The sequence below is a fragment of the Vipera ursinii genome (genome assembly GCF_947247035.1).
Source record: "Vipera ursinii genome assembly, chromosome: 1".
NCBI lineage: Eukaryota > Metazoa > Chordata > Lepidosauria > Squamata > Viperidae > Vipera > Vipera ursinii.
Genome location: NC_139512.1, coordinates 10698423 through 10710160, shown reverse-complemented (window position 1 = coordinate 10710160; position 11738 = coordinate 10698423). Strand labels below are relative to the sequence as shown.

The window sequence follows — 11738 nt, the reverse complement described above, 5'->3', positions numbered from 1 at the left end:
TCAGGGTTGATCTCCTCTAGGACTGACCAGTTTGATGGCCTTACAGTCCAAGGGACTCGCAGGAGTCTTCTCCAGCACCAGAGTTCAAAGGCCTCAATTCTTTGGCGCTCAGCCTTTCTTATGGTCCCACTTTCACTGCCATACATTGCAACTGGGAAGACCATAGCCTTGACTATACGCACTTTTGTTGGCAGGGTGACGTCTCTGCTTTTTAGTGTGCTGTCTAGATTTGCCATGGCTTTCCTCCCCAGGAGCAAGCGTCTTTTAATTTCTCGGCTGCAGTCCCCATCTGCGGTGATCTTGGAGCCCAGGAAAATAAAATCTGTCTTTTATCAGTAAAACAAAATGGAACAAAAAATTATAAGTACAGGTATGACTTGGCGACATAAATTTGGTCGTAAGTTGAGGACTAGCAGTAACAGCCGTTAATTCTCTGCTCCTCCTAGGGCCTACTCCTTCCACGTAAGCGCGGACGGACAGATGCAGCCGGTGCCCTTCCCGCCCGACGCCCTGATCGGCTCCGGGATCCCGCGCCACGCCCGCCAGCTGCACACGCTCTCCCACGGCGAGGTGGTCTGCGCCGTCACCATCAGCCACTCCACCCAGCACGTCTACACGGGGGGCAAAGGCTGCGTCAAGGTCTGGGACGTGGGGCAGCCGGGCACCAAGACCCCCGTGGCGCAGCTGGACTGCCTGGTACGTTCAAGGAAGACCTTTTTTTTAGGACAGTCTGAAAAACAGTCTCTGTTGTTATCGTTGTACCTTGTTTTTTGGGGGGCGGCACATCTCAGTGGATTTGATTTGAGCAGGTTTTGCTATCATTCATGCAAGCGGTTCGGCTGAGGTTTGCGTGGAAAATGGGCTCGTCTTAATTAGTTTCTTTGATGGCATGGATTACTTACGGGAGCACCTGCTGCCGGCATCAACTTCCCTTCGTCCAGTGCGCTTCCACAGAGAGGGCCTCCTTAGGGTGCCGTCGGTCAAAGAGTGTCGACTGGCGACCCCCAGGGGGAGGGCGTTCTCTGGGGGCGCGCCAGACCTTTGGAACCATTTACTGGTTGAGCTCTGGATGGCTCCCGACCTTCGCTCCTTCCGCCGTGACCTAAAAACATACTTATTTGAACAAGCCGGCCTCGGTCTGATGGGTTTCGGGTATTTTAATATTAATTGTATTAATTTTTATTGGAATTGGGCTGTATTATTTAATTCTTTTTTAACTTTTGTACATTGTATTTTTATTGTATTTGCCCTGTACACCGCCCTGAGTCCTTCGGGAGAAGGGCGGTATAGAAATTAAATTATTATTGTTATTGTTGTTGTTGTTGTTGTTGTTGTTATTATTATTATTATTATTATTATTATTATTATTATTATTATTATTATTTTCAGGATCCAAGTTTTAGGTACCCAGTAGCAGCTGCACTCACACAGCGCGTAACAGAATAACAGAGCTGGAAGGGAGGTCATCTAGTCCAGCCCCCTGCTCAGGCAGGAAACCCTATACCGTTTCAGACAACCCTATACCATTTCTTAAAAACTTCCAGTGTTGGAGCAATCACAGCTTCTGGAGGCAGGTTGTTCCACTGATTAATTGTTCTCACTGTCAGGAAGTTTCTCCTTAGTTCTAGGTTGCTTCTCTCCTTGACTAGTTTCCATCCGTTGCTTCTTGTCCTGCCTTCAGGCGCTTTGGAGGATAGCTTGACTGCCTCTTCTTTGTGGCAGCCCCTCAAATATTAGAAGACCGCTATCATGTCACCCCTAGTCCTTCTTTTCATTAAACTAGACATACCAAATTCCTGCAACTATTCTTCATATGTTTTAGTCTCCCCTAATTTATCTGTTTAAACCAGGGGTCTTCAAATTGGGCCCTTTTATGACTTGTGGACTTCAACTCCCAGAATTCTTCAGCCAGGCTGGCTGAAGAATTCTGGGAGTTGAAGTCCACAAGTCATAAAAGGGCCCGATTTGAAGACCCCTGGTTTAAATCAACCAATTTCCTGCTGGATCTTTCAAGGTGCTGGGTGAATTTCGTCCATAGAGGTCTAAAATAGTATCACCAAATACAGATAGTCCTCAGCTTACAACCATTCATTTAGTGACCACTGGATGTTATGACAGCACTGGAAAAAAAAAGTGACTTGATACCAGACCGTCACTGCATCCTCATAGTCATGTGATCATAATTCAGGTGCTTGGCAACCGGCTCATATTGAGGATGGTTGTATGCTCCCAGCGTCATGTGATCATTCTTTGTGGCCTTCCCAGCTGGTTTCTGACAAGCAAAGTCAATGGGATAGGGGAGCTGGATTCATTTAATGACCAAATTTTTATCACATGACCAAATCTGCCAGGACTGGTGGTAAGTCATTTTTTTAGTGCTGTCATAACTTCGAACAGTTGCTAGAGAAATGGTCGTAAGTTTAGGACAGGGGTAGGCGGTGGCTCAGTGGGTTAGGACGCTGAGCTTGTCGGTCAAATGGTCGGCAGTTTGGCGGGTCGAATCCCGAGTGCCGCGTAACAGAGTGAGCGCCTGTTACTCGTCCCAGCTTCTGCCAACCTAGCAGTTCGAAAGCACATAAAAATGCAAGTAGAAAAATAGGGACCACTGCGGTGGGAAGGTAACAGCGTTCCGTGCGCCTTTGGCGTCTAGTCATGCCGGCCACATGACCACGGAGACGTCCTCGGACAAACGCTGGCTCTTCGGCTTTGAAACGGAGATGAGCCCCTAGAGTTGGAAACGACTAGCACACATATGCGGGGGAACCTTTACCTTTACCTTTTTAAGCAACCTAAGATATGCAGATGATACCACTCTAATGGCAGAAAGTGAAGAGGAACGAAAGAGCCTCTTGTTGCGAGTGAAGAAGGAGAGTGCAAAACTTGGGTTGGAACTTAACATTAAGAAAACCAAGATCATGGCCTCTGGCCCTCTCAATTCCTGGCAAATAGATGGGGAAGAAATGGAGGTAGTGACAGATTTACTTTTCCTGGGCTCCAAGATCACTGCAGATGGGGACTGCAGCCAAGAAATTAAAAGACGCTTGCTCCTGGGGAGGAAAGCCATGGCAAATCTAGACAGCACACTAAAAAGCAGAGACATCACCCTGTCAACAAAAGTGCGTATAGTCAAGGTTATGGTCTTCCCAGTTGCAATGTATGGCAGTGAAAGTTGGACCGTAAGAAAGGCTGAGCGCCAAAGAATTGAGGCCTTTGAACTATGGTGCTGGAGAAGACTCCTGCGAGTCCCTTGGACTGCAAGGCGGTCAAACCGGTCAGTCCTAGAGGAGATCAACCCTGACTGCTCTTTAGAAGGCCAGATCCTGAAGCTGAAACTCAAATCCTTTGGCCACCTCATGAGAAGGAAGGACTCACTGGAGAAGAGCCTAATGCTGGGAAAGATCGACGGCAAGAGAAGAAGGGGATGACAGAGAATGAGTTGGCTGGATGGAGTCACTGAAGCAGGAGGCGTGAGCTTAAAGGGACTCCAGAAGATGGTAGAGGACAGGAAGGCCTGAAGGAACGTTGTCCATAGGGTCGCGATGGGTCGGACACGACTTCGCAGCTAACAACAACAGCAACGGCAACCTGGGCTCTTTTATGACTCGTGGACTTCAACTCCCAGAATTCCTGAGCCAGCCGTGCTGAGGGGAAAGGGAGAGGTTTCCAAGCTGAGGCATGCTGGCTCAGGAATTCTGGGAGTTGAAGTCCACGAGTCATAAAAGAGCCGAGGTTGCCTACCCCTGGTCGAGGTCTACCTCTTTGCTACCAAGGCCCAATGTGCACTGAAGATGTGGTGTTTTTTTCCCCTTTCACCGGCCATAATATTGTTCTCTCTCTGCTTTTGAGAATTTTTAAAACACTCTTCTTAAAATCCAACAAGAAGGTAACTTAAGCTGGAAACATCCATCCAAATATTGGGTGACTGTCGATGGAACCTGGAATTAAAGAAAGATTTCCTGTCAGTGAGAGCAACTAATCGGTGCAACGACTTGTCTCCAGAGGTTGTGAGTGTTCCATCCCTGGATCTTTTAAAGAAGAATTTGGAGAGCCATTCCTCCAGAATGGTACAGAATTGTTTCTCAACTTGAGTGGCTTGAAGATAGGCGGACTTCAACTCCCAGAATTCCTCAACCGTCCCATTGGGGGGGGGGTCTTTTGGTCAAGCAGTGGGCTGGACTAGAAGACCTCCGACGTGCTTTCCAACTCTCTTATTCGGTAAAATCAGCTATCTCCAGTACTTTCTGTTCAAAAAAAGGTTGGCAAGTTTCTAGTCCTTAGGACTGTAAAGATATTTTCGAACCACCTTCCTAATAATTTGAGAGACACCAGAGGGTAGGATGGGGGGGGGAAACTTGGCTATGTGCTTTAGATAACTTTCTGCCTTTCTCCCTCCAGAACCGAGATAATTACATCCGTTCGTGCAAACTTCTTCCCGACAGCCGCAGCCTCATCGTCGGGGGCGAAGCCAGCACCTTGTCGATCTGGGACTTGGCGGCCCCCACGCCTCGGATCAAGGCCGAGCTGACCTCCTCCGCCCCGGCTTGCTACGCCCTGGCCATCAGCCCCGACGCCAAAGTCTGTTTCTCCTGCTGCAGCGACGGCAACATTGTGGTCTGGGATCTGCAGAACCAAACCATGGTTAGGTGAGATTGATGATATTCTAGTCTGGTATTTCCCGAGACTGTTTTAGAAGGTCAGTGGTAGACGCTAGGCAATTAAATCCCCAAAGGTAAAACTTTATTGGATACACCATCAGGGAACTAAAGAAGCAAAAGGAGTTCTGGGTTTCCTGCGCAAAAGCGGGGGAACAGTAGATTCCCTTCCTCCCAAACACCGGGTGTTCACATTGTCCAATAGAATAGAATAGAGCTGAAAGGGACCTTGGAGGTCTTCTAGTCCAGCTCAAGCAGGAGAATCTATACCATCTCAAACAAGTGACTTTCTAGTCTCTTCTTAAAAACCAACAGTGATGGAGCTGTCACGATTTCTTGAGGCAAGCCGTTTCACTGGTTGATTGTTCTCACTGTCAGGAAGTTTCTCCTTAATTCCAGGTTGCTTCTCTCCTTGATTAGTTTCCATCTGTTGCTTCTCGTCCTGCCCTCTGGTGCTTTGGAGAATAACGTGACCTCCTCTGCCTTGGGGCAGCCCCTCAGATACTGGAACACTGCTATCATATCTCCCCCATTTCTTCTTTTCTTTAGACTAGCCAAACCGAAGTCCTGCAGCCGTTCTTCGTAGGTTTTAATCTCCAGGCCTTGGATCATCTTAATTGCTCTTCTCTGGACTTTTTCCCCAAAGTTTCAACACCTTTTTTGTAGTATGGTGACCAAAATTGGTTGCAGTATTCTTTTTGTTATGGGAACAGTCCACTTCTCCATCGAGCACCTGTGTGAGTGACCTTGACATTCTTGCAGGCTCTCACGGATTCCGTTTCCTCCCTTTGCTTTCTACCCCTCCTCCCTTTTCTATGGCCAGTTGATTAGCGTTAGAAGCTAGCAGGCATCATAGCAGTTCAATCTTGACAGAATAGTTGTGAAACACTGAGGATGGAACTCTGACAACCTTACAGGTAAGTCCTCGACTTACGACCATCCGTTTAGTGACCATTCAAACTTGTGACCGTTCAAACTTATGATGCTGGAAAAAAATGACCCGTGAACCGTTTTTACACTTACAACCATTTCAGCATCCCCGTGGTCACGTGATCAAAATTTAGACGCTTGGCAACTGACGTGTACTTACAACGGTTAAATTGTCCCAACTAACCAGTGGAACAACCTGCCTCCAGAAGCGGTGAATGCTCCAACACTGGAAGTTTTTAAGAAGAGACTGGACAGCCATTTGTCTGAAATGGTATAGGGTTTCCTGCCTGAGCAGGGGGTTGGACTAGATGACCTCCAAGGTCCCTTCCAACTTTATTATTATTATTACTTCCAAGGTCCCTTCCTACTACTACTACTACTTCTTCTTCTTCTTCTTCTTCTTCTTCTTCTTCTTCTTCTTCTTATTATTATTATTATTATTATTATTATTATTATTATTATTATTGTCATGTGATCACCATCTGTGACTTTCCCAGCTGGCTTCTGACAAGCAAAGTGTTCAACCTTTAAATGCTCTGAAATCAGTCATGTTTTTTCGCTTTTCGGTTGCCACAGCAACGGGAGGGGGGGGAAGATGCATTCTTTTAGTTTAGTCAAAGCAATAACTTTCTTGTGGGAACCAAGGTCAAGCAGCTTTAACGTTTGGCGGGCTGGAGCTACAGTTAGAGAACCCGCCAAAGGAATTACGGTAATTGGGGATCGTGATTTATGACACATACAGGGGTGGGGAGTCCTGCCTGAGCAGAGGGTTGGACTACATGACCTCCAAGGTCCCATCCAACTTTATTATCGAACTTTTATTCATTAAACATGAACCTCAGTCAACTGAACATTCAAACTGACTGCCATTGATGGTTGACACGGGTTGCTGCCAGCATCCTAGGTATCAACCAGGTATCTCCTTAAAATGTAAGATGTTCCGAGTAGCGCAGTTTTTTGTAGCTTTGCTGGAGTTATTGCAGGAAGCTGCAAATTCTTGATGTATTTTGCAAAGTTTTTGGACATCGTTCCCAGTGCCCTATGTTCGTGCTGATGTTATGTAGCCGTTAAAATTGTTCTTTGAGGAAACCATTGCCTCAGAGTTCTTATTTCTACTGGTCTCATCTATCGGAACCATGACACAAAGTTCCCCTTAACAACCACATGATTCATTTAACAACTGCAGTGATTTGCTTCAGAACTCATGCAACAAAAAGGCTTAAAATAGGGCCGAGCTCACTTAACAACTGCATTGCTAAGCAATGGACATTTTGGGCTCCATTGTGGTCATAAGTTGAGGCCTGTCTGTATTTAAATCCTTCTTCATTCCCAAAGCAGAAGAACTAAAATATTTCTTCAACTTTAATAAGAAGCAAATGAAAGCTTTCGGTTGTATGCTGCTGCTGCTATTGTTGTCAATTTTCTTCTGCTGACATTTATTCAGGTCATACATTGTTTAAACCTGGTTTGTTCAGAAAACCACTCTGGCTAAAGTACTCCCAGCCCGCGGAAACAGATAAAGGTAGTCCTCGACTTATAACCATAACAGAGGCTGGAATTTCTGCCTTACATCACGACGGTTGTAAAGTGAGGCACCCACATGTGTGACTTGATTTTAATAACTGGTTTTTTTTTGTGAGGTGATTGTGACTGAATAAAAATAAATAAGAAGCTGGGAGTTTCTGCTGCCTTCTGCGTCCCCTTTGCAGGCAGTTCCAGGGTCACACGGACGGGGCGAGCTGCATCGATATCTCCAATTACGGCACCAAACTCTGGACCGGCGGTTTGGACAACACCGTCCGATGTTGGGACCTCCGGGAAGGCCGGCAGCTGCAACAACACAACTTCAGTTCCCAGGTCAGCTGGGGAAGGGGTGGAGACTTTTGATGGACAGCCTATGAGTGGGGGCGGGGTCTCCAGTAGCAACCAATCAACCCTGAGAAGGGGGTGGGATCTTGGCACACCAATATTGGACAAGGTGGTGATGATTACAGGTAGTCCTCATTTAGCGATCACAACGGGACAAGCAACTCCGTCACTAAGTGGAAAATCACATGACTTCAATGGGCTTACCATCTATTCCATTCCATTCCATTCCATTCCATTCCATTCCATTCCCGTCCCATCCCATCCCATCCCATCCCATCCCATCCCATCCCATCCCATCCCATCCCATCCCATCCTATTCTATTCTATTCTATTCTATTCTATTCTATTCTATTCTATTCTATTCTATTCTATTCTATTCTATTCTATTCTATTCTATTCTATTCTATTCTATTCTAATTTATTCTAATTCTATTCTATTCTATTCTATTCTATTCTATTCTATTCTATTCTATTCTATTCTATTCTATTCTATTCTATTCTATTCTATCCTGTAATTCTATTCTATTCTATTCTATTCTATTCTATTCTATTCTATTCTATTCTATTCTATTCTATTCTATTCTATTCTATTCTATTCTATTCTATTCTATTCTATTCTAATTCTATTCTATTCTATTCTATTCTATTCTATTCTATTCTATTCTATTCTATTCTATTCTATATTCTGCTCTGCTCTGCTCTACTCTATTCATTCTGTGCCATTCCATGCCATCCTGGCCTTCAACCCTTTTTAAGCTTTAATTTTGAACTCACCTGATCTTTCTCTTTCTTTCTTTCTTTCTTTCTTTCTTTCTTTCTTTCTTTCTTTCTTTCTTTCTTTCTTTCTTTCTTTCTTTCTTTCTTTCTTCTCCTCCCTCCCTCCTTTCTTTCTTTCTTTCTTCCTTCCTTCCTTCCTTCCTTCCTTCCTTCCTTCCTTCCTTCCTTCCTTCCTTCCTTCTCACCCATCTCCCTCCTTTCTCTCCAGATCTTCTCCTTGGGCTACTGCCCCACGGGAGAGTGGCTGGCAGTCGGGATGGAGAGCAGCAACGTGGAAATCCTCCACGTGACGAAATCGGAGAAGTACCAGCTGCATCTTCACGAGAGCTGCGTCCTCTCCCTCAAGTTCGCTTCCTGTGGTAGGTTGCGTGGGTAAGAAAGAGGAGGCTGCTGTTGAAGGTCCACGCATCCTTACTAATCCATCTGTCGTCACCCTGCTTGATTTCGCTGCGACCGACTTAGCCAAGTCACAGCTGCACACCACAATAAAATGCAGGAAAGAAAAAAGAAAGAAAAACCAAAAAAGATTTGAAGAAGGTGGATTTTGAAGAAGAGATTGGGCAGCCATTTATCCGGAATGGTATACAGCAGGAGTCTTCAAACTTGGCAGCTTTAAGACTCGTAAGACTCAGCCAGGGCTGGCTGAGGAATTCTGGGAGTTGAAGTCCACAAGTCTTAAAGTTGCCAGGTTTGAAGACCACTGCTATAGCGTTTCCTGCTTGAGCAGGGGGTTGGACTAGAAGACCTCCAAGGTCCCTTCCAACTCTGTTATTCGATTCTGTATAAGATGGATGCTTTTCAATGTTGGGGTGGGGTGGGTGGTTTAGTGGTACCAAGCAACGCATTGGATATATTCATGACTTGATGTATTGGACAATTTCTCCACAAGGGTTAATTGAACTACCACATTCAATATGTTGTCTGAATGTGGCCCTCGTGTGAGGAAAGGAAGATGGCTAATAATAATAATAATAAAGTTGGAAGGGACCTTGGAGGTCATCTAGTCCAACCCCCTATAATGTAATGTAGTCTGTGACTTAAGACATTCATTATTTCCTGACAGTTAGAACAATTAACCAGTGGAACAACCCTCCTCCAGAAGTTGTTTGGTGGTCCAACACTGGAAGTTTTTAAGAAGAGACTGTACAGCCATTTGTCTGAAATGGTATAGGGTTTCCTGCCTGAGCAGGGGGGGTTGGACTAGATGACCTCCAAGGTCCCTTCCAACTACTCCTTCTCCTTCTCCTCCTTCTCCTTCTCCTTCTCCTTCTCCTTCTCCTTCTCCTTCCCCTCCTCCTCCTCCTCCTCCTCCTCCTCCTCCTCCTCCTCCTCCTCCTTCTTCTTCTTCTTCTTCTTATTATTATTATTATTATTGTTATTATTATTGTTATTATTATTATTATTACTGTAACTTGGAATGGTCATTAAATGAACGTTTGTAAACCGAGCACTGTTAAATGACTCCTGAGACCTCAGAAGGGGCTCTCTCCCTTCCTATCTGTAACGTTCGGGCACACAGACCGGATCCCTTCTCTGTTTTTCTTCTCCTTTCTCACTACAGGCAAATGGTTTATCAGCACGGGCAAAGATAATCTGCTTAATGCGTGGCGGGCTCCCTATGGTGCCAGCATCTTTCAGGTAATGGAGACCGAGGCCTGCAAAGCTGTGGGTTGAATGCTTTCGCTCTCTGCAGAAAATGCAAAGCGATCGCGGGATTTCTGGATGGGGAAGGAGACCGTAGGATTCAGCTGGGATTGGTTTTAACGAGGACCCAGGTTGTAACATGGCTCACTTCCTAGAGCTACCATAGAAGGTGGGACTTTTTCTTCAGCATAAATATTCAGGCGTAATTCTAGACAACTGCTCTTGTCCTAACCATGGGCATGATATCAAATTTAATTTAATTTAAATTTAAGTATTTTTTTAAAATTAATTAAATTAATTTAGTTAATTTAATTTAATAATTTAGTTTTTTAATTTAAATAACTTATAATTTTATCCCACCTTTATTTTTACAAATAACTTGCTAATATATCTAACAATCCTCCCTTCTCCTATTGTCCCAACAACAGGCCTCTGAGGTGGGTTGGGCTGAGGGAGAGAGAGGAGGAGAGAGAGAGAGTCACTCGGGTGACTTTCATGCCTAATGTGAGACTTGAACTCACTGCCTCCTGGTGATTGGTCCAAAATCACCCAACCGGCTTTCATGCCTAAGGCAGGACTAGAACTCACCGTTTCCTTGTGATTGGCCCAAAGTCACCCAGCTGGCTTTCCTGCCTAAGGCAGGACTGGAACTCGCTGCCTCCTGATGATTGGACCAAAGTCACCCAATCAGCTTTCATGCCTAAGGCAGGACTAGAGCTCATCGTTTCCTGGTGATTGGCCCAAAGTCACCCAGCTGGCTTTCATGCCTAAGGCGGGACTAGAACTCACCGTTTCATTGTTATTGGTCCAAAGTCACCCAGCTGGCTTTCATGCCTAAGGCGGGACTAGAACTCACCGTTTCATTGTGATTGGCCCAAAGTCACCCAGTCAGCTTTCATGCCTAAGGTGGGACTAGAATTCAATGTCTCCTGGTGATTGGTCCAAAGTCATCCAACCAGCTTTCATGCCTAAGGTGAGATTAAACATTTTCCCAGTTTCTAACCTGGTACCTTAACCACTAGGCAAAACTGTCGATAAAGAGCCAGTTGACCACCTGCCACCTTAAATTCCACCCGATTAAAGTTGAATATGGAGGATAAGGAGCGTTACAAAAAATGTTCAATTTAGGTCGAGTGTAGCACTGAAAGAATTAAGGGCATGGTAGCTGGCGGGAAAAAGCTGTGTTACCTCCCTAAACACGGCTTATTCTAGTAGTTCATAGTTAATCCAGGGTTATTATTCAGTGCTCGTGGAGGCACCAAAGGTTGCCCAAAGGAGACACCGGTAATTGGCGTTGCCAACCGAGACGTCTTGTGCAAATCTGACAAAATTTCCCAAAATGTGAATGTTGGCAGAATCAATCAATTTCTCCCCTTCCTTTCATTGCTTTCTTTTGCAGTCCAAAGAAACTTCCTCCGTTCTAAGCTGTGACATCTCGGCTAATGACAAGTTTATCGTGACTGGATCAGGAGACAAGAAAGCCACAGTTTACGAACTGGTCTACTGAGCCACCACGTTCCTCACCTTGGGTGGCTAAGGAGGTCGAGATGCTTTACGTTCTCCGGAAAAATGCGTTTTCCCCACTGGCTTCGGAGACTGCGGTGCTGCAACGACCTTGGCGCTTCCATCCCTCTCTGCAGACGCAGGAGGACTAGAAACTTGAGAGCTGAGAGTGTCAGGAAGATATTTTATCTCCTCTGAAGAAGCAAAGGGTGCTTGTCTGGGTGTCTTTCAGGTCCCCAACGGAACAAAATCTTTTCCTTTTTTCCCCCTGAAGGGCCCAGAAAAATCACCTCAAAAATGGTGTGTTTGACAAGCTGAGCAGCCAATCCGCATCTGGCTCATCAGAGCCCCACCCACATCCTG

General features: G+C 45.5%; 1 protein-coding gene across 1 annotated transcript in view; it reads left to right on the top strand.

Moving 5' to 3' along the window:
• LOC310632874 (transducin-like enhancer protein 2) overlaps nucleotides 1-11708 on the top strand; it is a gene marked incomplete at its 5' end in the record, with an annotated part of 45248 nt that extends 33540 nt beyond the window's left edge. Inside the window, 6 exon segments of the mRNA XM_083350332.1 lie at nucleotides 447-696; nucleotides 4396-4643; nucleotides 7292-7439; nucleotides 8437-8587; nucleotides 9790-9866; nucleotides 11272-11708. Coding sequence (XP_083206458.1) covers nucleotides 447-696; nucleotides 4396-4643; nucleotides 7292-7439; nucleotides 8437-8587; nucleotides 9790-9866; nucleotides 11272-11379 — 982 coding nt within the window. The 3' untranslated portion in view covers nucleotides 11380-11708.
• Nucleotides 11709-11738: the final 30 nt, after the last annotated feature.